At 38.2% G+C, this 24,127-nt stretch overlaps 1 protein-coding gene across 1 annotated transcript; it reads left to right on the plus strand.

Moving 5' to 3' along the window:
• LMAN1 (lectin, mannose binding 1) lies at positions 1-17,555 on the plus strand. Its single transcript, XM_035309644.1, has 13 exons — positions 1-249; positions 1,021-1,175; positions 1,261-1,368; positions 4,141-4,202; positions 4,925-5,024; positions 6,579-6,702; positions 7,105-7,163; positions 7,764-7,896; positions 8,786-8,979; positions 9,087-9,157; positions 14,277-14,430; positions 15,029-15,150; positions 16,767-17,555. The coding sequence occupies exons 1-13, from the start codon at positions 48-50 to the stop codon at positions 16,801-16,803; spliced, it is 1,521 nt and encodes a 506-aa protein (XP_035165535.1). The 5' UTR covers positions 1-47; the 3' UTR covers positions 16,804-17,555.
• Positions 17,556-24,127: the final 6,572 nt, after the last annotated feature.

Below are 24,127 nucleotides of genomic sequence, written 5' to 3' on the forward strand. Positions count from 1 at the left end.
GGCGGCGCCCTGTTGGCTGTGCCCGGCGGCTCGCAGCACGGCCCAAGATGGCGGCGCGCGCGCGGAGGGGCGGCCTGGCGGCGGCTATCGTGGCCGGTGCCCTGCTCGCCCTCGGGCGGGCGGCGGCGGAGGGGGGTCCGGCGGCGGCGGCGGCGCCTCCGCACCGCCGGTTCGAGTACAAGTACAGCTTCAAGGGGCCGCACCTGGTGCAGGCGGACGGCACGGTGCCGTTCTGGGTGCATACGGGCAGTAAGTGCCGGGCGGGGGGCAGCCGCGCAGGGGGCTGCGGCCGGCCGGCGACGGTGCCTGCGGAACCGGGCGGGCGGGAGCAGGTGGCCGGGGCGCACGTGGCCGGAGCGCAGGTGGCCGGAGCCGGCCGGCCGCGGCCGGGCGGGTTGCGGGCTCGTAACCGGGGGCGGCGGGTCCCGTGGCGGCAGGTCGGGGGCAGGAGCCCGGCACGCGCGGTCCCGGCCAAGGCGCCGGGGATCCTCGGCGGTAGCGGGGAAGCGCCGGCGGCCGCTCCGGAGCTGCCTGGGACCGGTCCGGAGGTGGCGACGTGTCCCTGCGGGCAGCCAGCCGCCAGCCCCCCGCCGGCCGCGGTGCGAGGTGCGGAAAAACAGGAGGGAAAACAGTGATCTGTGGAAGAAATCATACAGTACTTCAGGCAGGAAACAAAACCTGTCTTTTATTTATTTATTTATTTATTTTTAATTTAATTAGTATCTTAACGATAAGACCCACGTTCTATTCAAGCTGTACATCGCACTACTAAATGGAAGGTGAACAAGTACTCTGTAAGAGAACAGTAATTAACTTCTTAGCAGTAAGGATGGTTTTTTTTGTTTGTTTGTTTTGTTTGTTTTAATTCTGAAGTGGTTGCGTACTCTATTAAAAAGCTGTTTTGAAAACTCGAGCTAAAGTGACTGGACAATTCTGTGAATTTAGAGGACTTGTTAAATGGCTGGTTGCGCATTCACAATGCTTTTTATCATATCTAATGTTGGTTCCTTTCTCTTCTAGATGCAATACCAAGTGCAGATCAGATTCGAATAACAACGTCTTTGAAAAGCCAAAGAGGATCAGTGTGGACAAAAAACAAGTCAGTATTTGAATATTGGGAAGTCGAAGTGACCTTTCGAGTTACAGGAAGAGGCCGCATTGGAGCTGATGGACTGGTATTGAATTGATCTAAATTTAAAAAATAGACATGCTTCAAAAAGTGGCTCTTGACTTACAGCTCTTAATTTCTTTCTGCAATAGGCAATCTGGTTTACGGAAGAGCAAGGCATGGAAGGTCCCGTTTTTGGGGCAGCTGACAAGTGGAACGGTGTTGGAATTTTCTTTGATTCTTTTGACAATGACGGAAAGGTTAGTTGGAAGTAAACTCTTCTAGCAGAGAGAGAAAATTAATTTCCTGCCTGTTTGGTACAGCTTTGTGGGGAAAAAATAGAATGCTCTTTTCCTATTTCCCCCCACCTTTCACTTAAAGGGCTGGTTTACAATAGTCACGTTTTCCTTAATACAATTTCAGCTTGACCTTTTCCACACACTTTTTCAAGTGTGGTGTTTTTTTTTGTTGTTGTTGTTGTTGTTTTTGGGGGGGGGGAGGGGGATGGGAGTTCAAGCTTGAAAGTTGGAGTGTAATATGTAATGAATATACTGAGTATTAGCTCATCTGTTAGGTTTGGAGGGAAAATACATTGCACATATGTATAAGCTGAAATTTGGAATGTCCATGCACAGTTCGCAGTGTTGATAAACCTGAAGAGTTATGCTTTGGAAGAGGCATGTTGCACAGAATACGCTGCTGTGGAAGCAGATTTATATGTCTCTTCTCAGAGATGCTCTTTTTTGTGGAACAAATGTGCCTTGAGCAGCTTGGTAGCATCTGTGGCAATGATGATAGTTGCTGTTTTTTTTTTCCTCCTTTCGTCAAAAATTCAGTAACTTTACTGTAGGTACGTGCTTTTGAGTTTTCAGTTTTCCAGTCTAGAATGCCTCGAAGGTCCTCAAAAACTCTAACAATATGCAGTTGGTCTGCTTTGCTTTTCTGGTACCGCTTTGTCTTTTCTCCACTGTTCTAGCTACTTATTTGTAGGTGTAAAGGTTTATTTTTTTATTTATTTTTTATTTTTTTATTTTTATTTTTTTTTTCCTGCAGATGTATTTCAATATACAGCAAACTTAAAAGGTGACAGGCTGAAGGTGACATTTATAATTTAGATCTTGAAAGACAAGAATTGGAGCGTTGTTCAACTTGCTAAGAATTTTAACATCTTTTTTCTTCTTCTGACTCCTGGCAGGGTTACGGACTTTTGCATAGTTCAGCTGGCTGAAGAGGCCGTCTGTCAAAATTTGCACGTGGACGGTTCTGTTTGCCAGGACTTTGATAGTATTGGGACTAAAATCGTGATAAGTTTAGTCACTGATGTGAAATCTTTTTTTAGAAAGTGATGATGTGTCACTTCTAGTCAAAACGAAAGTCTGTGTCATGCCTGTGTTGGTCTGACGTGTCTTAAATACTGGAGTCTGTAAGACTTTTTTAATGATAGTCTGTAACTTTCTTCAGTCCCAGTATGGAGAAAATCTTCCTGGTACTGTTTTTAGTATGTTTGCTGGAAGGTTCCTAGGATGTAGCTGAACATCAACCTAATATGTTAGCATCCAGAAGTACTTCACCTAGTACTTCCAACTCAAAGTGCCCTAGTTATGATGTTGATTTTAAAAATTGCAATGCTTTTTTTCACTTCTTTCTAAGTCTGTAGGCTATCCTAGAGTTGAACTTTTATTTCTCTGTAGACATGGTGAAAAGAGCTTTTCAAAAAGGAAAAAAACAGTTTCATAGCTCTGAACAGCTGAAATAGTAAGAACCACACTAAATGGAATCATAGAATCATTCAGGTTGGAAAAGATACTACGTAAGTATCTGTCTACTACGCTGTAAAGCATACTAGGCTTGGGTTGCATTCATTAATGCTATGAAATTGAACTGGTTTTACACACTTCCTGCAGAACATATGCAAATATGTTTGAAATAATACAGTAATACTGTTGTTACACTAAAATAGACTGTTAAGAAGATGCTGTTTAAGTATTTCAGTGGTGCTGAGCAGGTGTAATGCTGATACTGAAGCAATTTGTCTAATCAAAATCCATTGCTGAGAAGTAGAAACTATGGAGTATTTCTCTACAACATGCACAGTTCTGTTGTCCCAGTATAAGTGATGAGGGAAAGCAATCACATACTTTAGTTGTCGTATTAAAGAAAAAGGACCACTTGCTCCCTGTCACTGTGAATAGAGAATGATGTCATTTCTTGGATTCTTGAAATCCACGTTTTGTTTTGAGATAAATACTAAAATTCCAAATAGGATTTTAATCAAAGTTTGTGATTTATTAAGTAAATAGAGGCAATATTTCACATTTTCTTAAGAGTTGGGAATCTGTCAAATTGGACAGTAAATTCCTGTGGGAAATAACGAATGGTAATGTTGAAGGGAAAGTAGAGATTATCTCTGAAAACTTGTGCTCCTATAAAAACTAGAGTGAGTTAACTTTCTAGACTCCTGTAGGCATCTAGAAGAGCACTGTAAATTTGTTCTGCTCTTACCATTTCAGCTTGTTCTCATTTTCTAGCAGTTTAAATAACCGGGGATATGTTTGGCAGACTATGTTTAGCCAGTGACAGATAGCTCCTGAGTTGTTTTTTTTTTTTAGTGACTGATAAAGCCAGCAAGATCTCGACATACAGCCTGTTTGAATGTTTTTCTGAGTTACGTAGAAAAAGTCAGATGTAGTAAGTCATCTAAGAGTTCTAAGATCTGTATGTTTGCTACATATAAAATCTATAGATAAAATTATATTTCTGCATTTATCAAATGATGCTAATCAGTAGCATAGCCAAAAACCTATTTTTTCTCCATGCCTAGCTGTACGAAGAACATATCTGTCTCTTGCAAAGTATGCAGTATGACACACTACTTCAGTCATCTTGCTTTCCGTACTTCAAGATGACGTAAGAATAACAACACCTGTTGTGTTTCTGTAGCCTATGTGCTTTATCACAGGAAGGCCATCAGTGATGTCACATAGTTCTCTTTGAATTAAACTATCCCGTTTGTTTGCTATCTGTCTTTCTAGAAAAACAATCCTGGAGTGATTGTTGTAGGCAACAATGGAAAACTTCTGTATGACCATCAGAAGTGAGTTTATTTTCAATGTTGACTTAATGACAAATGTTTGTTTTTGAATGATGAAGTGTTGCATGAAACCCTCTGAGAAACATTTTGAAGGCTTATTTTATATGGAACTCTTCTTTATATGTATTCCTTTACATCTACGGTTTTCTATTTGTTAAAACACTTAACAGCACAGAAATGGGCAACTGATTTAAGCGTGGTGTGGGTGAACTCAGACAAGTGGAAGTACAGACTTTTTACCTCTTTATTGCTTATGGGTATGTTCTGTACACAGCTTATAGGTGACAAGAATGATTAGCTTAAAACAAATTTCCTTAGTAAATGAATTGGTTTAATTTTGATTTCTGACAGTCTATTGTTGACAGCACAGTTGCTTTTTTTTTTTGGGGGGGGGGGGGGACGAGGGGAGGTAGTTCTGGGAAGAGAGGCATTTAGTTTAGTTGGTGTGGTCCAGCCTATAGTTAGTTTACAGGTATGGGAATATGTCTCAAAAGCAGACTTCCCCATTGCTGTTTCTATCTGTAGTGTCCTGTGTAAAGCATCTAGTATTGTTGAGCCCAGACTTCAGAAAAGCTGAATACTCAATATAACTGAGAGACGTCTTTTGCAATGGCTTTTACGTTTTGAAAAAATAGTGTGATGCTTCTTAGTGATACAATGATGCTTTTCTGTCTTAGCTGATAAATCATAAGATATAGTTTTACGCACGTTGTCTTCTTGCATAGTGACGGTTCCACTCAAGCACTGGCCTCCTGTCAGAGGGACTTCCGTAATAAACCCTATCCTGTTCGAGCAAGAATTACATACTACCAAAAAACACTAACTGTAAGTACTCTGAAATGATCTAATTAACTCATGTTTCTCAGCTTTTCAAGTGTGAGATTGGGGGGGTTTGAAATAGTTGCTACAAAGGCATCTTATGCTAATTTCAATATTCTTGAAAACGTTGAGCTCAGTAGTTTGGAAGCTGGAATGAGGTGCAGTATGTTCAAATACTAGACAAGTTCTTTCAGCACATCTGTAGCTTTCTGAGCTGACTTAGCAGGTATTGCTGATTTTTCTGACGTTACGTGGAGTTCAGTCATGCAGCTGTATTCATATGTGCTCCAACCCTGCTCTGTTGCTGTTGACCGGCCTGTAAATGTGTCCCAAAGCCAGCGTATGTTCTTTAGCTTTCACGCAGTTGAGCAGTCCCTGAACTTGAACGTATTTCTCAAGCTGATCAGAGAGCTACCAGTTGACTGTAGGGGTTTCTTAAAATATGATTAAGAAAAGACAGCTCTTTGACAGCACACTTAAATTTGTTGCTTGAGAATTCCCACCTCCAAGAAGCAGTAGGGCTTTGAATGTTAAAGAAGATAGAAAACCACTGGTGTAAGGGGGTGTTCAAGACTTCCTAAATACTATTTGGATGATTGTGAATGCCTCCTAGACACGGGGAGAAAAATGCTAATGTGGTAATGGGTTGGGACAGCTATGCAGTATTTCTTTCTTGGCTTCTGATTTCTACTGAAAAGATACTGCTCATAGGCATTAGCCAGTTACAACAGGCAGCTATCATTTTTAAGTAAAAGTTTCTCTAAAAGTAAACATGAGGGCACCTAAAAGAGTGGACCTTGTACTCTGTTGTAATGCTAAAAGCTATGTGTTAGTCTTTAATGAAAATTACATTGCAGACCCTGAGGTTGCTCTCTTTTTAAATTTGCCCAGTCCCTGATGCCTTATCTAGAAGCTCCTCACCCAAGTGGAGCGGCTAACCTTAGCGGTTCTTGGAATGCTTTGGTGGAGGAAGAGAGAATCCCTAAGCTTAGGATCAATTGAAGAGCAGTAAGGATGACTGTACTAGACTGGACCAAAAATACGTGTTGCCCAGAATCCTATTGGGATGTATACTTGATAGATTGGCCTTTAGTGATCACTGAGTCAGGGATTTCTTCAGCAAGAGTTAGTATTATTAGATCTGATTCTGTGATTCTGTGATCTTGATGAATTTTTCTATGTGTTAATTTGTTTTGCTGTTTCTTATAACAGATAAATAAGTTTTTATATCTCTTCTATCTGTATAGACCTCTTACATCTGTATAGTGCTCTTAAGCGATGAATAGAAAATACGGAATTCTGTTCATGTTGAACTTTGAATCAGGCCTTTTCTCTTTAAAAAAATAGAAGTAAGCTTATGCATTTCCCTAGTAGAACCTTTTTCAGAAATGAAATAGCTGCTTTCAGAAGCCAAAAAACTATAACGTTGCCTGATAAGTTGTATTTGTGTCCATTAGTATGAATTAACAAAGCAGTTAACCAGATTGTGTAAATAGTTTTTCCTGAGTAATTTCTCAAATAGATTTTTGTGGTTAAAACTATAGGTGTTTGTTTTTCTAGGTATTAATTAACAATGGATTTACTCCGGATAAGGAAGACTTCGAATTTTGTGCTAAAGTGGAAGATATGGTGTTGCCATCACAAGGATATTTTGGAATATCTGCAGCAACAGGGGGACTTGCAGGTAGAAAATGTTAAATTGTGGCAGACAGTGTAGAGACTTTCAAGAGACCTTCTTTTTTGTTTGTTTTTGTTTTTCTTTTATGGCCGGTGTTGATCCATTATACTATTTTTTGATCTAATCTCTTCCTGTTTGAACTAATCTCCTCCTGTTCCCAAATCACTGAAATGCGTAGAGCTTTTTCACGCCTAGAACAGAAATACCTTTAGTTTGTCCTGACAAAGATGTTGATCAGTCTCATTTGCTACTGCATAAACTTGGGAGGGCTTTGGGAGGATATTCTTAGCTGGAGATCCTTTACAAGTTGGAAGGTTGACCTGAAAAGATGCAGGATATTTCATAATACGTAGCAGTACTCTTTAATATTGTTTTTTGTTTGTTTGTTTGTTTAATTGTTTAATCCAGATGACCACGATGTCCTGTCTTTCCTGACTTTCCAGTTGACTGAACCTGGGAAGGAAGTAGTAAGCGTCTCTATGCATAACTAGTAAAATATGCTAATATATGTTTTATGTATAGCACCAGATCTTGGCTGCTTTTTTTTTTTTTTTTTTTTTTTTTCCTGCAGTCATAATTAGCATCCCTGTTTCTGAATTTTGTCATGGAGCTATGCTGTCATCTGTTTTGGAAAAATAAGAATAATAATAAAATGTTTCAGTAGTTTTTAAGACCAAAACTCTTGAAGTAACACTGAATCAACAATAATCCTGATATTAAAACAAAACATGCAAAGAAAACAAACAAACGTACACTTTGTTTAGAAAGTGGACAAATTTGTTTTCGCTTTCAACTTTCCATTCCTGTAGAACACTTCTGTACTGTTAATCCTCATCTATTCTTGTAAAACTCGACTTCTTTGTAATTGCAGAAAGTACGCTTTTCAGGAAAAAAGCCATGAGTTTCCATGTGAATGCCTGTTTTCTTGCTTCTGTGTTAATACATTAATGTACTTCACAAATTGTCATGCCATCGAGACTGTCTAGACAGCATTTGCTGGACAGTGTGTCATATTGGAGTGGCAGAAAATATTTTCTCTCCCCCTTACCTTTGATAATGTTTTAAAGCCCACACCAGATGCAGAAATTCCTCAAAAAGATAAAGAAAAGTATCAAGAAGAGTTTGAACACTTTCAACAAGAATTGGATAAAAAGAAAGAAGAATTTCAAAAGGAGCATCCTGATGTTCAAGGACAGCCAGGCAAGTTATTTGAGCAGTTTTTGAATTTTCAAGGAAAATGTTTGCTTTCCAGGATGTTCAAAACTAGGGCCTGATACTGTGGCATGCCGATTTTACAAAGCTCCTACTGATTTTTGCATCCCTGTACCATATTTAAGAATCTTTGGTCTCGTGTTTGTGAAATGGTGTCTGTAATACAAGATCTCTTTACTCCTCTCTGTGACTTCCTGAGGAGAGGAAATGGAGAGGGATGTGCTGGACTGTGTTCCCGGGGAGCTGATGGCAGGATGCATGGGAATGGCAGAAAGCTGTTCAGATTGGATATTCGGAGAAATTTCTTCACTGTAAGGACAGTCAAACATTGGAATAGGCTTCCCAGTGAGGTGGCTGATGCCCCAAGCCTGTCAGTGTTCAAGAGTCCTCAGTAATATACTTTAACTTTTGGTTAGCCCTGAAGTGGTCAGGAAGTTGTTCTTTGTGATCTTTGAAGGTCCCTTCCAACTGAACTATTCTGATTCATCACAGAATCACAGAATTTCTAGGTTGGAAGAGACCTCAAGATCATCAAGTCCAACCTCTGACCTAACGCTGACAGTCCCCACTAAACCATATCCCTAAGCTCTACATCTAAACGTCTTTTAAAGACCTCCAGGGATGGTGACTCCACCACTTCCCTGGGCAGCCCGTTCCCGTGTCTAACAAAATGCCTGTATTGAAAACAGAACAAATGAACAGAAACAGATACAGAATTCAGAAATATATCCAATTACTGGAATAAATATATCAAATTACTGGAAAAGTATGTTAGTGTGGAAACCTTAAGGGTGCAAGAAAAATGATGCAGTGCAATGATGCACTTATGATGAATGCATATGTGTTAACAATTGCCTGTGCTTTTTTTTCTTACCAGCGGATGATCCTTTTGAAACTGTAAATGATCGTGAACTGAGGCAAATCTTTGAAGGGCAGAATCGAATTCATCTTGAAATCAAGCAGCTAAATAGACAATTAGACATGATTCTGGATGAGCAGAGAAGATACGTCTCTGCAGTCACGGATGAGATTGCTAAAAGAGGAGCTGGTGTTCCAGGTCAACAAGTACAGGTAACTCAAAAAGTAAACCGCAATTGATATCTCAGCTTAATTTTGAAAGTGCAATCAATTACTTTTTCCAATTACTTTTTCTCACCCTTTCCTCTCCCTGACACCAGGTTTCCCAGCAAGAGATTGATACCGTTGTGAAAACTCAAGAAGAGGTCATTAGACAAATGAATGAAATGAGGTAAATGCTTTCATTTCTAAATAGTAAGGCTGTGTTTTGAATTTTATTAGTTTCCACCTTTTAAGCCATATTTATTATTTCAGTAGGAGAATATGGATAAACTTTGAATTTCTGTATGTGTTCCTTAGTGATGATTGTTCAATTTCTGTAACAAACATAAGTTTGTGTCCATACAGTGTTTAAGCCCCCTCATGTGCAGCACTTTATCATGAGGTTCTGCTGCAAAAGCAAGGTAAGTAGAGCGCCTTTGGAAACAGTCGGTTTCTGTAGAATGGCTAGTTTGGTAACCTGCTACCTCATGAAATTTTCCTGCTCTGATCCTTAGCGCATTGATAACAACATGAGCATGAATGCATTCACATTATAGGTGGTGAATCTTAAATAAATAATGCTGTACTGGAGTATCTTTTTTTTATCAGGAGTATATGGACAATGGGAGTTACAAAATATATAATCATTTTTTTTAGTGTAAGCAAAACCTGTTAAGACATGTAAGTCTTCTGAAGGGAAGTTTTGTGCAAATGAAAATGTGCAGATTCCGTTTCCACTGGGAATTCTCATTCATGGAGTATATGAAAAGATGGTTCTGTTTCTAAGAGCTCAAGAACCAACAACAAAAATATCCACAGATACCATTTAAAATAAATAAATTAATTAAAAATTGAAAGTTTCACTGAACTACCAGGGTCAAGAGGTTGGTATCAGTGATGTAACTTCAGGTGGAAGGCTAATGGTGCCCCCTCGGGGCTAATGGCGCACCTCAGGTTGGTAGTGGGGCCATTATTCTTCAAGCGTCTTTATGAATGATACAGAGAGTAAGACTGGGTGCATCTTCAGCAGTTTCACAGGTGAAAAATTACTGCAAATCTGGCAGTAATGTTTGATACTCACGTGGTTGTGTAACCATTCAGTGGACCTGCACAGGCTGGAGAAGTGTTCCAACAAGAATCTCATGAAGTTAAAGGCAAGTGCAAAGTCCTGTGGCTGTATAACTGCATCCGTCAGTACAGGCAGGGGACTGATCATCTGGAAGGCAGTTTTGTAGAAAAGAACTTGGCTCCTGGTAGACAAGAAGTTGAATGTGGAACAGCAATGCGCTCTTATGTCAAAGACCATGAACAGCATCCTGGGCTGCCTTAGGCGGTGTTGCCAGTGGGTCAAAGGTGGTGACTCGCCTTTTACTCAGCAGTGGTGGCACCACGTGGAGTTCTGGGTCCCCCTGTATGACAGAGGCGTGGACGTACTAGAGGGAGTCCAGTAAACAACTGTGAAAATGATTAAGGGCACACAGTGAAAGATGAGGGAGCTGGGACTGTACAGACTGGAGAAAAGGTTCAGCAAGGTCTTAAAAATGTGTGTAAACATCTGATTTCGGAGATAATGGGGGCTGGGGATGATTTCGGGTGTGGGTGGTAGGGTAAGGAAGACAGAGCCAGACTCTTCTCACTGGGTACCCAGTGACAGAACGGGAGGCAGTGGGCACAAACTGAAATACAGGAAGTTCTGTTTGCTCTTCAGTTGTAGAAAACAAAATTTTGCTTGTGATGGTAGTGAGACAACTACTAGGTTGGTTGCACAGAGAGGTTTTGCAGTCTCCATCCTTGGAGATGCTGGAAACCTGACTGTGACTGAAAATACCTCATTTTGTTTAGTGATAAGGGAAGTTGTCAAAAAAATGTTTTTCTAATTTGTGAATATTTAATAGCCTAATGTTTATTTGTTGTGTGAAAACTGCCTATCAGCTGATACTGATGCATCTTTTTGTAGCAAATCACAGTAAAGGAGACTGACAGACACAGAACTTGCCTGATTGAGTTCAGGTGTGTGTCAGTCTTGTGGGACTTGTCGGAATCAAAAGACTCCTGATTTTGTTTCTGTCTTTTGTTTTCTGTCAGAGGACTTGAGCCACAACTTTTAACTTTCTCAGCAAGCTTCCGTATCTGCAAGGACACTTGCAAGTTACCAATGATTAGTAGTTTAGCTTTTAAGATGTATTTTTTTTTTAAATTGATTGAAAGGTATGCTGTACTTTTCTAATTAAATTACCAAGTGAAGCAAAGATCTTCATCTTTAAGGTTCTATACTGCTAAAGTGGGTTTGAGAAAATGCCTGGCCTTCCAGAGGGTGTTTGTATACTGTTTCCAAGATGTTTAATAATAGCTGTTGTTAGCTGGAATGTCTTTAAGTTGGTTTACCACTTCATTTTCAGTAGTTAAAACATTTTATTATTTTTTGGCTTAAAAAAAATCAGTCCTACAACTTGATATTGCAGTGGATAAGCAATTGTTTTCGTGTTTTTCCCTTCTGATATTAGTTCAGGGGCAGATCTTGTCATTCATCTAAGTAGGTCAGGTTTTTGTACAATGAAGATTAGAGTGCTTCTGTTTTTTTTGCACTTGTTCTTCCACGAAAGCTTCAGCATTAATATTCTTGACAAATCTTTATACCTTACAAGCAAATTAGATTTTCTTGTTAACATTGGCAGTCTGCCCTTTCAGCGACTACTTACTAGGTATGAGTTTGTGTAACGTCGTCTTAATATTTTTCTTAGATTAAAGAAATGTTTTATTTATAGATAGAAATGAACAGCCCGCTGTTGGCATTGCTGGTCATCCCAGAGGAAAAGGACTTACTGTCTTAAGTAATTTTCTTGTCAAGATTTGGGGATTTCTTAATCATCTGATTACAGAAGAATCTTGCATGTTCATACAGTAGAAACGAACAGCATGATATTGTTTATGCAAAAGTAAAGTAAATTAAATTTGATACAGACCATGTCTATTTAGGGAAGTTATTTTGCTTTTAACGAAGTGGATTAATCTGGGGGAAGGCAGGTATGCCGATTTCTGTTCATTACGTAGGGATGCTGGTACAAGGAGAGAGATGTACCAAATGAGTCTCACTTGCATTCTAGCACTGAAAACAGTGGGCCAAAATAAACAATGTGATGGATGTGGACGGACAGAATTACAATCAGCATTTATAGGCAGTGGTCGTGCTGTTCATTGCGTGGGTTTCCATGGGTTAGTTAGGAAAAATTTCCAGTGGAAAAACTTTCTTCTAAAATAACTTATTACAACACTAATTCAAAGAACAGGTAAATATTAACCAATTGACTTTATACAACAATAACATAAAAATATAAAACTTCTGGATTATATGCTAATGCTGTTTAGGATATGTTAATTTAATTCACGTCAGATTGAGTTTGTTTGTTTTTTTCCATTAATTTTGCCCGTATAAATAATAGTGGTTCAAAGATAAAAATGTAGAATGAGTGAGAGATGTCTTACCTATCTTTGTTTGCAGCGGCTTGTAGAAGCAAGCAGCTGTCTTTTGTTAAATCCTTTTGATAACTTTACTTCAATAGCTTTGTTTTTAATATTGCAAATACTGAGAGTTTTGCAGAAATCCATGCATGCCTAGAGTGCAGCACATTTTCTGTATTTAACAGAAATAAAACTGGAAAGTGGGTCGTCTTCCAATGTGCTGAGGTGGGATTGATTTTTTACAAACATGGATGGAAAAGGGGAATTCTTGGATCATTATTGGAAGTGAGGAGAGAGCTTTTTTTAATGGAAGTATGCAGAATATTGGTTTTCTCATGTGAAGTTGATTGTCTGCATGATAGTTAAAAGGAAAAACTAGTAGTCTTCCTTTTGGAGAGGAGTATATCATTAATCTAACATTTAATAGGGGCTACAATTACTAAGTGCCTCTTTTTTTCCTCTAAAGTGGTGTATCTGCAGCTTGATACCATTGAGTAGATTAATTCAGTGTGTAGCTCTGATTTAGCATGTAGCTACTTCAAGTAGTTGAGCATGCTGCATAATTTTTGCCATGATGAGACAGCAGCTGTGAAACTAATAGAACAACTTACCTGCATTTGCAGTTTTTATTTAGATTTGTGGTAGTGCCTTTGAATCTGTATGGTACCCTTAAAAAAAAAAAAAAAAAAAAAAAAGTGTTTTGAACTTTAATGGCATGAAGAGCAACTGATGCAAGCTAAAAGATGAGCACCATCTTTATGAAGATTCTTCGTAAACATTTAAGCTTTGATGCTTAACTTGCAGTTTTCACAATGAATATAAAACACTTAAAATCAATAATAAAATTTTGTGTAGCGCTAATGTATTGTTGTTACTGGTTTTCCCGATGAATGATATTCTAGTGTCTTTTTCTTAAGGTGTAAGTTAAATTGCTGACCACTGTACAAAGAGTTAGGACTTCACCTTGAAGGCATGAAAGTAAGCTCTAATCTGAAGGAAAATGTAAAGTTTTAAGTAAATTAAACAGGAATCCAAAGACATACATTTTGATTGCTTATTCTGTTAATAACGAAGAGATTAACATTCACATGATAAATATTTTAGCTGAAAATAATCCTCTTTGCAACTGAAAAGAGACATCAGAGTAAGGGAAAACTACATAAACATATTGACTAGAGACTAAGTGTTTTTTTCTCACTGATTAGTTCACCTCAAACAAAACCAGGTATGGAACCTCAACTTTTCAGGGATTTGATGTGATTTGTTAGAGCAGCAAAATGAATTCACGTGAAGACAATATTAAGTATTATGACAACACGTATGGGAAATGAGTTTCTCATATAAATGACAGTCATGAAACAAGGATGTATCTAAATCTTTTCTTATCCCTAAAGCCTCTTCTTTATTTTTATTTCTTACATGACTGCTTTTATTTATTTATTTTTATAAAACAGCTTTGGCTTTCTTCAAAGATTTTATTATACTCTGTTTATCCTAAAGCTTTGGCAAGAGCCTTAGATAAAGGACTTGTTTTAGACTTGATCAATCAAGCAAAGCAGATGTCTAACAATAGAATATTTGCCAGATCTTGTTTTCTCTGTGACTTCGGGAGGTAGCAGCACACTGTACAAATTGAAACTGTCTGCAGAATCAAATATTAAAGACAATAGTTTGGTTAAGGAATTGCCTCTTGAGAAGTATTCTTGGAAGCCAGAAAAATGTTTTCTGCCTTTTTGGGTACCTGTGTATTTCAGACTAATTTTAATGGACTGAAATGTGTACAACATAAATGCTGTTTATATGAAAATTGTTTTGTATTGAATGATGTTTTGTTGTCCGTCTTGCTTCAGGAATTCCATGGCTGATACTCTGAGGTTGATCAGTGGAGCTCAACATCCTGGTTCTGCTGCAGGAGTCTATGAAGCAAGTCAGCACTTCAATGACATCAAAGAACACCTCCATGTAGTAAAAAGGGACATCGAGCATTTAGTACAACGAAATATGGTAATTTATGTGCTGTTAGTGTAAAGCATGACCATAACGCTTCTTTATTTGGCTGTTGGTAAAAAGCTGGGATGAGCCAGCATGCAATTTACAGAGCAATTAATCCTTCATTAAGCTGCTTCGCTGAAACTGCACTGCCCTGACCCAACTGCATGATCTGTGTCTTGATGAGAAGTTTTGCACAAAGAGCATGATTTTTAGTCTAGCTTCCTGTGGAAACAAGGTCAAGCAATTAAGTTTTGTAGGTGCTTTTGTGTTTGTACCCCTGTTTAACAGCCATATACATAGGAGACTTTCTAAGCTTCTGCACAGAAGGGAGAGGTTTAAACAGGAGAAACTTAGGAAAGCTCTGCTTAAGATACATAAATGTTAAAGATGACTGTTAGCATTCAGGAACACCTTAGTCTTACCTAGATAGCAATTAAGCTGAATTAATTTATGAACCCATACAAGGTTGTTATTTTCTTTCCCCTGTGGTCCATAGGTTATCGTTAGTCAGCTTATCAGATCATGGTGCAAAGACCTTGTTTTGTTTCTTGCGTAGCAATCGTTTGGCGTGTTGCTTCTCTTCTCAGATAACACTTTTCTTATTTTTTAGCCATTGAGTGAGAAATCAAAGTGTCCCGACTTGCCACCATTTCCATCATGCTTATCTACAATGCACTTCCTCATATTTGTAGCAGTACAAACAGTGTTATTCATTGCTTATATCATGTATAGGTAAGTGTATCTTTCTTTAAAGACAACAGGGCAAATGATTTTAGAACTTCTGAGTAGAAATGCAATTGCGATGATATGATTATATTAATCTTATTTGAAACAAGCGATCTTTCAGATTGGAAGAGACCTTCTGAGGTCTTGAGTTCAGCCTTGTGCTCAAAGCAGAGTTAACACTGAATTCAGACCCGGTCATTTAGTCAGACTGGTCAGGTCTTTAAAACCTCAAAGGATGGAAAATTCACCACTCTTCTGGACCCATTTTCCAATATGTAATTACTGTAATGAAGTTTATTTCCCTCCCCCTTCCCCTATGTATCTAGTGGGAACCTGCTCTGTTTCTACTGGATTGTTATCTCATTGTCATAACAAGCATCTCTAAATAAACCGCTACTGTCTCTTCAATTACATCTTCTGGGTACTGGAAATTGCCATGAGACCTCTCAAAACCTTCTTTTGTCTAGGATAAACAAGCCTAGTTCCCCATGCCTGTCCTCCTGAGGCATGCACTTCGGCCCCTGACCATCACTGTGCTCCCCTACTGGACTTACTGATGTTTACGAATATCTTAACAAAATCTGACATGATCTGAGCTTTTGCGACGTGTGCCTAACAGCTATTGTCCGATTTGACAGATTTGTCAGTGAACTTTTTATGATACATATCCGATGTAAGAGAAAGATGAGGAGATATTGATGTTTTATGGAGTTCTTAGCGTTGGAGGGGTGTGTTTTTTTTTTTGTTTGTTGTTCTCTTTTTACTTCGGGACGTTTGCTCTATTCTCTTCTTCTTTGTAACGTCATAATATTCAAATTAAATGCCAGTGGAAAGGAAAACCTATTGAGAATACAGTCTCCTGTTTCTCTCATACATGGACTCTTTTTGGAATAAAAGGACCAAAATAGCTGCAGTGCTTTTCAAAGAGAAAATGCTGTTTGCTACCTCTGGAAGGATAACTAGTATTAATATAATATAAATACTGCTGCGATAGCATCAACTTCTATTGTATATCTGCTTCTCCACAAAGTGGAGAGAGCGTTATTGATTATTTTTTTTTGAAATTTATGTCATGTTATGTCACCAACTGGGAAATGACTTCCAAGATAAATGAGGAGCTGGTCGCCTTCAGTTCTTTCTGATGCCCTTGTACTTATGTTATTGTGTGTGTGTCTGTATCTACTATGGTTTCTGTATCCACTAAGGAAAATAATTATTTTCTGTGCCAGAGTGAAAAAGTCCTATTTCAAGCAAGTTCTTTTGCTGCTTAATTGCACGTTTCTTCTTCTGTCATGATCTTTAGGAAAATCAGATATTGAGAAGCTTTAGAGAAAATCAATTAGAGAATTTTAATAATAAACTAATAAGCTCTTCCACAGTTTTTCTACCCAGAATATTTCCATCTGATGCAAAATTGGAACTATAGTCATGCTTCCTTTATATTTGTGAATAGAGTAACTTATACACTATTTTTGTGATATAACTTAACGTTTGATTTCTTTAAGCTTCTGTTGAAGGGGAATGGAATCTTAATCCCCAAATAAAAGACCTATCTATCTAAACCAGTTAGGTAATCTTCTACTGTACATACTTAATGAATTCTCTTCTGGTTTTTCTTTCAGGAGTCAACAAGAAGCAGCAGCCAAAAAGTTCTTTTGATGACCTCTTCCTTTTGTGTGTACATAACAGCAGTATGTATGCACAGAAAATCATACAGTTCTGTAAATGAGGGAAAACTTAGTGATTGATATACTTCAATATTGTAAATTATTTAATTTTTTTAAACCATCTTCTCATTTCAACTGTTAAAGTTAAAAATGGACTGGGGAGCAGCAGAGCAAATGCTAGGTAGGGGAAGGTGGCAGACCCTTTCTAGGGCTCTGTTCTCAATGAGGTTTCTGATAAATACTGGAAGGTGTTTACTGTACAGTGTTTACCGTATTCCTCTTCTTTTGTTAGAATTTCAGAGGAGGGATTTAAAATAAGCATGTTTGGTGGCTGTTAATAATGGGAATTTGTGAATTGATGATTTGTGCAGAAAACTTGCCACTAAGTATCCATATCAGATTTAGAAAAGAACAACAAAACACACACGGTTCTCCAAAACCCTCTAAAACCAAACATTTAAAGCAAAACAAAACTACATCTCTCTATTGTGAGGGGAGGAAAACTTGTTATAAACATTTCATTTCTTTACTATTTGGATCTAATGGCTTAAGAATGATTTTGGAAATTCTAACTCTTTTTAATACACAGATTTTAACTTTTCTTTAGTATGTGGACCCAAAGACAGGCCTGCTAACCATTAAGTTAGACTGTTGATATCTAGTATAGAACAAACTATACAAGATAAGCAAACAAAGGCTTATCTCCTTATTTTGGGTTCTGTGTTGAGACAGTGAGCAAAAAAACATGATCAAGTAGTTTCTTCAGATATATTTGGATTGATTTATTTTTTTTTTTGTAGTTTTAAGTCTGTCTGTAATTTTGTTTGGAGATTTTTTGGAACTTTTTCAACAGAGATGCCATTGGTTTATACCATTTCCTATCCAATTTTAAGATATGTTGAATTTGGAAACATGCCTTTACTGTTATAAAGCTGTCTTGTGTCTATCATGTATCAAATACAGATGCTTTGATTTAAATATTGACATGGCAAGTATTCTAAACTACAAATACTGAATGTTAACAACTTTCCTTGCAAGCTGTTGCTTCAGACATGTTTGTTAGTGCAGCAGCTATTGTAGAACCAGTATTGTGTATCAATTCCTGGTTTAATACCAAATGTGTAAGATTGAATGTGTGTTGTTTTTTTTTTTTCAATGTTGCTAATTAGTTGAACATTTGTTTCAGAAATGAAACAAAGCAGAAAGCCCAAACTAGAAATGTGAAATTAATTTGTTTTGACTTGTTTACATATCTGTGGTAATTCTGTCTTTAAGTTGTTTACGTGTAGAGTTATAATAGTTTTGTTATTCTTCTAGTTCTATAAAATACACAAATGTCTCTGGACGTTTCACTTTTAATCACAAATTTGTCTGAAAACCTTCAAAATTTGTCTGGAATCTAGTATACTACTCCTGCAGTTTTCCAGTCTGTTCCTTTGGGAGTGCAATGCATGCTGCCAAATTCACTGTTACGGAGAACACTTTTAGCATTGTGCCTGACAATTTGGAGAAATGATAAATCTATGCAATACGTTTTGTTACTGAAAAGGCAGTGCCCAGAAAGTGGGTGTCTGTGCTATACCAATAAAATTATACTACCTACGCACCTATTTACAGAGCTACACTATGTAGCATACTGGTATAGCTTTATAGGTTCATTTCTGAAGTTGAGATTTTGGTGTACTAATTGGAGAAACTACTGCCTCAAGCTCATCTTGCTGGATAAATAGGATAAGTCAATTAAAACCTTTTCAGAGAATGCAGAGTAACACACAGGAATTTATCTATTCAGTTCTAACACCAGCAAATATTTACAGGTGCCTTGAGTCCAAGCTATTACAACCCTGATTTTTTTCACTGAGCTTAATGTATTTTCTTAAATTGTTCTGAAGACATACATTGTTGTTCTTGTCAATTGCTAGCTTTCTTGCATCAGTGCAACACCTAAATGAACTCCCTCCCTCAAAGCAGGCTTTGCAAGACCCTTTGTACAGAAAGGCTAATGACTGTATTCTAATGAATTAGGTGCAGAGGTCTGGCGTAATGAGGAACAGCTCCAGTGTATGCATTGCAGAAAGCCTGTATTTCTTGTTACTGTGAATTTCTCCAATTATAGCTGTTTCAAAGCTGGAAGCCCCATACTGTTGTGTGGTTTCTTGGGAAAAAACGGGAAGGGTGGGGCTGGGGGTTAGGGACAAACTTGAATCTACAACCATATCCCACATGGGGTTCAGCTTCTGTGTTTACCCTGCTAGTATATCTGACCTGTCTCCCATGTGGGAACTGTTTGCATTAGGGAGCAGAAGGTCTGACGTGTACCATCCTACAAGTGATAACTTTGCTTCATGCTTCATTTCACAGTCATTGCTCCCTGGAACATTTGCTTCACAACTCACTGGATCAAAGGAAAACTCCCAATTACCAGACCAAAATTTTGTCCTGGCTGCTCTTGAAGTGCTAGCAACAAATCTGGATTTTAAGAATTTTTGTCAGTCAATGTAGCCTTTTGCTATGGCTGCCTACGAGAAGTTTTTCTCAACACTGATAACGTGTTTCATTTTGTCAAGTAAGATTTCAGGACTAAGAGAAGAAGATAACTTGCAATCCAATTTGACAATATGAAGAGAGAGCAAATCTAATAACAGTATTTGAAGTGTGAATGATAAGTGGCAAATACTTTGCTGTGACAAGGGAATCTCATTGTATTAGAGTATACTAAATAAATGGTCATACCTGAATCTTTCAAGCAAAATTCAGTAGTTCTAAATTACCTAACTTACTGTTTGAAGAAAATCTGACATTTATCATTGATTGCATCAATTACTGTAACACCGAAGACTGTCTCCTGAACAGCTGACATTTCCATATGTTTGTTTCTGAATAATGTAAACTGGTGGTTGGAGTTTGGAGATAACCTTATTTGAATAAAAGATGCATATTTTTAGTAAACTTCTTTCTTTTAAGCTGGTATGTGTTACTGAAGTCAGAGTAAGTGTATTGGAAACATTCCTGACACTGTTATTCAGAACAAAAAACCACAACTCAAACATAACTCTACTCAGAACCAGATTCGCTGAAAAGCTTGTGTGAAGAGTATCAGATATGTAGGGTCAGGTGAAAAGTACTGTGTCAATTTCGAAGTCTCTTCACAGTAAATCAAGTTGTTTGCTGGCCGCTTTGATCATACAAAATACCTATTTTTTTTAAGCTGAAGATTGATAGTATGTCTGTAGTTCATTCTCCCAAGTTCCCCAAACTGCCCTCATCTGGGTACTCTGCCCTGGTTTATTAAAAAAACAACATGTCTACCCAAAACAAGATAGTCTCAATGGGTTTTGTTGCTTTTTTTTTTTTTTTTTTTTTTTTTAATTAATACTGTTCTGTCCAGTAAACTGAGTCATCTGTGGTAATCTCTCACAGGAAGATTAAGCATCCCCTCATTGACTATGATTTTTCCCCAACCAAGAACAAATTGCCTGGTGGGGTGGATCTTGACTTGAACCTGTTTAAGCTGAGAAAGACCTAAAATACCTATTTCTGTCTTTCTCTACAAATGGTCTAAAGTTAAGACTTAAATAAAAGTGACATCCTGTTCTAGAGGGATGAAGAGGTGGGAGAGTCTGGGCCCTTTCAATGAATACTTAGCTACTTCTGAATTACATGGTTGGTGTTGTCTGCTGTGACCCTGTTGTAGGAACACATTCTCAGTTCTGGATGCTTGCCTGTCAATAGCATTTTTGTGCTGTCTTCTCTGTGAGGCTTTTGGACTTTGCCCTTTGTGAACTGCCTGTTTCTGGACTCCAAATTCTATTCTGAGGTTGCAGATGCCTCTGTTCTTCAGATACAGAACTTGGGCTTTTTTTCTTTTCATGTTGTCCAGATAACACAGGAAATGAGCCTTCACTTATGTTTTAATTTAAGTTATAGGATAAGGTCATTGATTTGAAGCTGAGGAAGTAGTAACACCAGCACTTAATAAACAGCTGACTGTATGTTTTCATTAAGCCTGGGATCCCTGTAATCAACAAAAAGCAGTAGGTGGTTTGTAACCAGTATAGGCAGTGGTTACAGCACTTCTCAAGAGCCGGAATTGCTCTGGAGATGCCAGTCCTTGACACCCAGGGTAGGTAACTAGGTAGCGCTGCGAGCAATTTGTTTTTTATTGGACTGAGTGTTTATTATTTGCTGAATCCATAATGAAGTCAGCAGTTTACTAGCTAGTTTTATTTAGTCTTAGAAGGTTTCACAACTAGTCAGTGTTTCTGAGTTGTTTCCAGTCCCGGTAGGGTCAATAACTTTTAAAGCACTTTCGTCTTCCGTTTCAAATCAGACATTAGAAGCCCTTTTGCTCTTAGGTTCATGAGACCTATCTCAAGACCTGGAGGGCAAGATCTCAGGTTCACAGCACCCACTTCCCAAGACAGTTTTCAGCTTTCTTGCCTTCTCAGTCTCTCGTTGTGTGAATGCATCTTATGCAGCCTTCCTCTCCTTTATCTTTTAGGCAGAAAGGGGTGCCAGCAATATTTCTGTAGTGATTGAAGTGAGGGAAAGTTCTCATCAGTAAAGACCAGTAGCTCAAAGAATAACACACACCTATAGAAGTCTTTGAAACTTAATAATTGAAATGAGTGCTGCATGTCGTATTTGTGAGCGCACTGTGCAAACATACTGCTCCTGTTGGAGATTTTGATAAAGATGAGCCAAACACTGCAAGAGGACTTGAAAAGCAGTTGGCACTAAGTGGTGATGTTGTTGACCAGCATTCTAACACTTAATCAAATGGCTGTCAAAGCTCAGAGAACATGCCAACAAAAGGTACTTCTATCTGATCTTAAACTTCTCTTGTAGCATGATTGTCTGTGATGCCTACCATACTGTTACTGAACTTATGTGCATTTTAGGATCTGTGCATAAACACTGCCTATGTATGACTTTAGACTGCCCATTCAAATGCTTCTGCAAGCCACTAAAAGCCTCTTTGTGATATGTACATGGTTTGTACGGTACCCTTTTGTCCTGTGAACTTGGGTGAGATACAGCTTGGAGATGAAGCAGATCAAGAAGACGATCCTCCAGTTTCTGATGTTCACATTTCTGTTATCTTTGCTCAAGCAGTGTGTGTGAAGGTCAGCAGGACAAAAACATTTATCCAGAGTCATGATGTCCTCTTTCTCTAGCCACCTCTATTGCTAGAGATGCCTGAATTGATGAAGCACCTTCTGCTCTCACTGTGTTCTGAGGAACGTGGGGCAAGACACCTTTGTGAATCAGGTTACACTTCAGGAAAAATTATAAATATATATATATATATAATTATAAATATATATATATATTTTTCCAGAGGCTTCCTCTTAGAGTTGTCAACTTCAAGTCAAATGATCTATAAATAGCCTGTTCTTCTTGCTTCTTCCCCTCAAAGCTGTCTGCATAAGGGAAAGGGGGTCCTGTGGTCTTGTTCTCTGAATTGGGTTGCTGTACTGCTCACAGTCAGAGTGGTCACCTAAAGACTGGCTTCTTCCTGGCAGACTCTAGATTAGGCCAGTTTGCTGGGTTTTCCAAGTACCACCAAATGAGTGAGGTCTTGGCTTTAGCAGAAGGCAGAAGAGTTGCAGGTTAGAGCCATCCCTGCTTGTACGTATCACGTCAAGTCCAGTAAGTGGAGAAAAAAAAAGCACCACGTAAAGTACAGGTACAGAATGATGAGGCAATAACATGCGACTTTCTGGTGGAAATAGCATGCCTACACAGCTACAGGGGACCTGCTACTGCAGGCCCACAGTGCTGGCTAGTTGTTAGCTCAGCTAAACAGTCTTCTCTAAAATGCAAAAGGATGGGAAATGCAGGATACCATCAGCCACTCTGCCCTTGGATGCCTCAGAGGGGCAGCAAGCTGAAACAGGGAAGTCTTTGGGTGCAAAAGAAAATCAGACCAACTATTGCCAGGTCCATTTTGAAGTAACTCTCTGTGAAGTAGAAGCAATGACATCTTGTGTATAAGCTACACGCTGGATTTTTAGTTTTCAAATTTTTCCAGGTCATAAATTGTATTTAGTTTTACACATTCAACTTCAGAGTAAGGTATACTCAGGTTTAGCATTCTCTGCTTAAACTGGGATGAGCTATCTGACTTGTATGTTCTCAGTTCTGTTAAGCACTTGGACAAGTACAATAAGGTTTGGAAATCAAGGTCAAAGTTGATCAGATGCAACTAGGTGCTTCTTCCCACAAATTCTTGCAATTTATGCCTAGCTATGAAAGTGCACAGTGATTATCAAAATCAATTTTGATTTTTTTAAAAAACACAGCTGTTTCCTAGGTATAGTTAATCTATCACAGAAATTTTGTTGTGATTTGGAGTTTTTGCTGAATAAATTCAAAGGTTCTTGTTTAATCACTAATAATCCAAGATTACAGAAGGTCTTTTTTTTTTTTTTTTCTTTCCATTTTAAAATAGTAACTGGTCTGCTTTAATTAGAAAGGCTCTAATACAGATTAAGGCATTAGGCAAACTAGAAATCCTTCCATCTCTCAGTGAAATTATGAGAGTACTAGGAGAACCATTTAGATAATCAAGACTACAGGATACTTCACTATGCCACGTGCAGCTAGTCATAGTACAATAAATATTCAGAACTCCAAATCATGAACTTTTGAGACTTAGTAGATAGTCAAATAGCCTATTATCTAGGTAGCAGATCCTGCAAATCTTCACCCGAATAAACCTGATGAGGCTAACGAAGTGAACAAAAGTTTGAAAGATTAGAAGCCTAGAACCAGCAGTCCACATCAAGGCTATATAATAGCTCAGTAAGATGTATTTCTCCTTTTACTATGCAGCACCAGTCAAGGTGGTGATCTAATTGGATAGAGCCTACGGAAGAGTGAAATAAACCACAAGGAATGAAGACTAAGAAAACGCAATGTGATTTCCTTCAAAAGAAAAAAAGTAACAATGAGAGTAATGCCCCATTTATCTGTGTGACAAACAAACCATATGAAAAGGGAATTAAAATTCCATGTACTTTCTGCCCAATGTGATAACATATTAATGCATAAAAATGATTAGTTTTTTTTTTTTTCCTTTTTTTTTTTTTTTCTTAATGAAGAATTCCAGTTTTCAAATCTCATTGGACTGTGTAAACCTCAAAGGATTTTCTGCTCAGTAGCTCCAAATTTGCAGTTTTATTATGGCCGTTTAGTCAACCAGGCTTTTATTTCACATTTATTGTTTCCTTGGAATTTTTTTTGGTCTTTGTGAAAGTGAGAGTTTTGAGATGGAAGATGTCAAAGGGATGTTGCACACAATAATTTATATA

Source organism: Oxyura jamaicensis, chromosome Z (genome assembly GCF_011077185.1).
Source record: "Oxyura jamaicensis isolate SHBP4307 breed ruddy duck chromosome Z, BPBGC_Ojam_1.0, whole genome shotgun sequence".
In the NCBI taxonomy this organism is placed as follows: Eukaryota; Metazoa; Chordata; class Aves; order Anseriformes; family Anatidae; genus Oxyura; species Oxyura jamaicensis.

Bases quoted from the DNA above. Each gene is read 5' to 3' on its own strand.
- LMAN1 (XM_035309644.1), top strand. From the start codon at position 48: ATGGCGGCGCGCGCGCGGAGGGGCGGCCTGGCGGCGGCTATCGTGGCC. The intron at 4,203-4,924 runs GTGAGTTTATTT...CTTCTTGCATAG, and splicing joins CTTCTGTATGACCATCAGAA to TGACGGTTCCACTCAAGCAC. The intron at 5,025-6,578 runs GTAAGTACTCTG...TTGTTTTTCTAG, and splicing joins ACTACCAAAAAACACTAACT to GTATTAATTAACAATGGATT.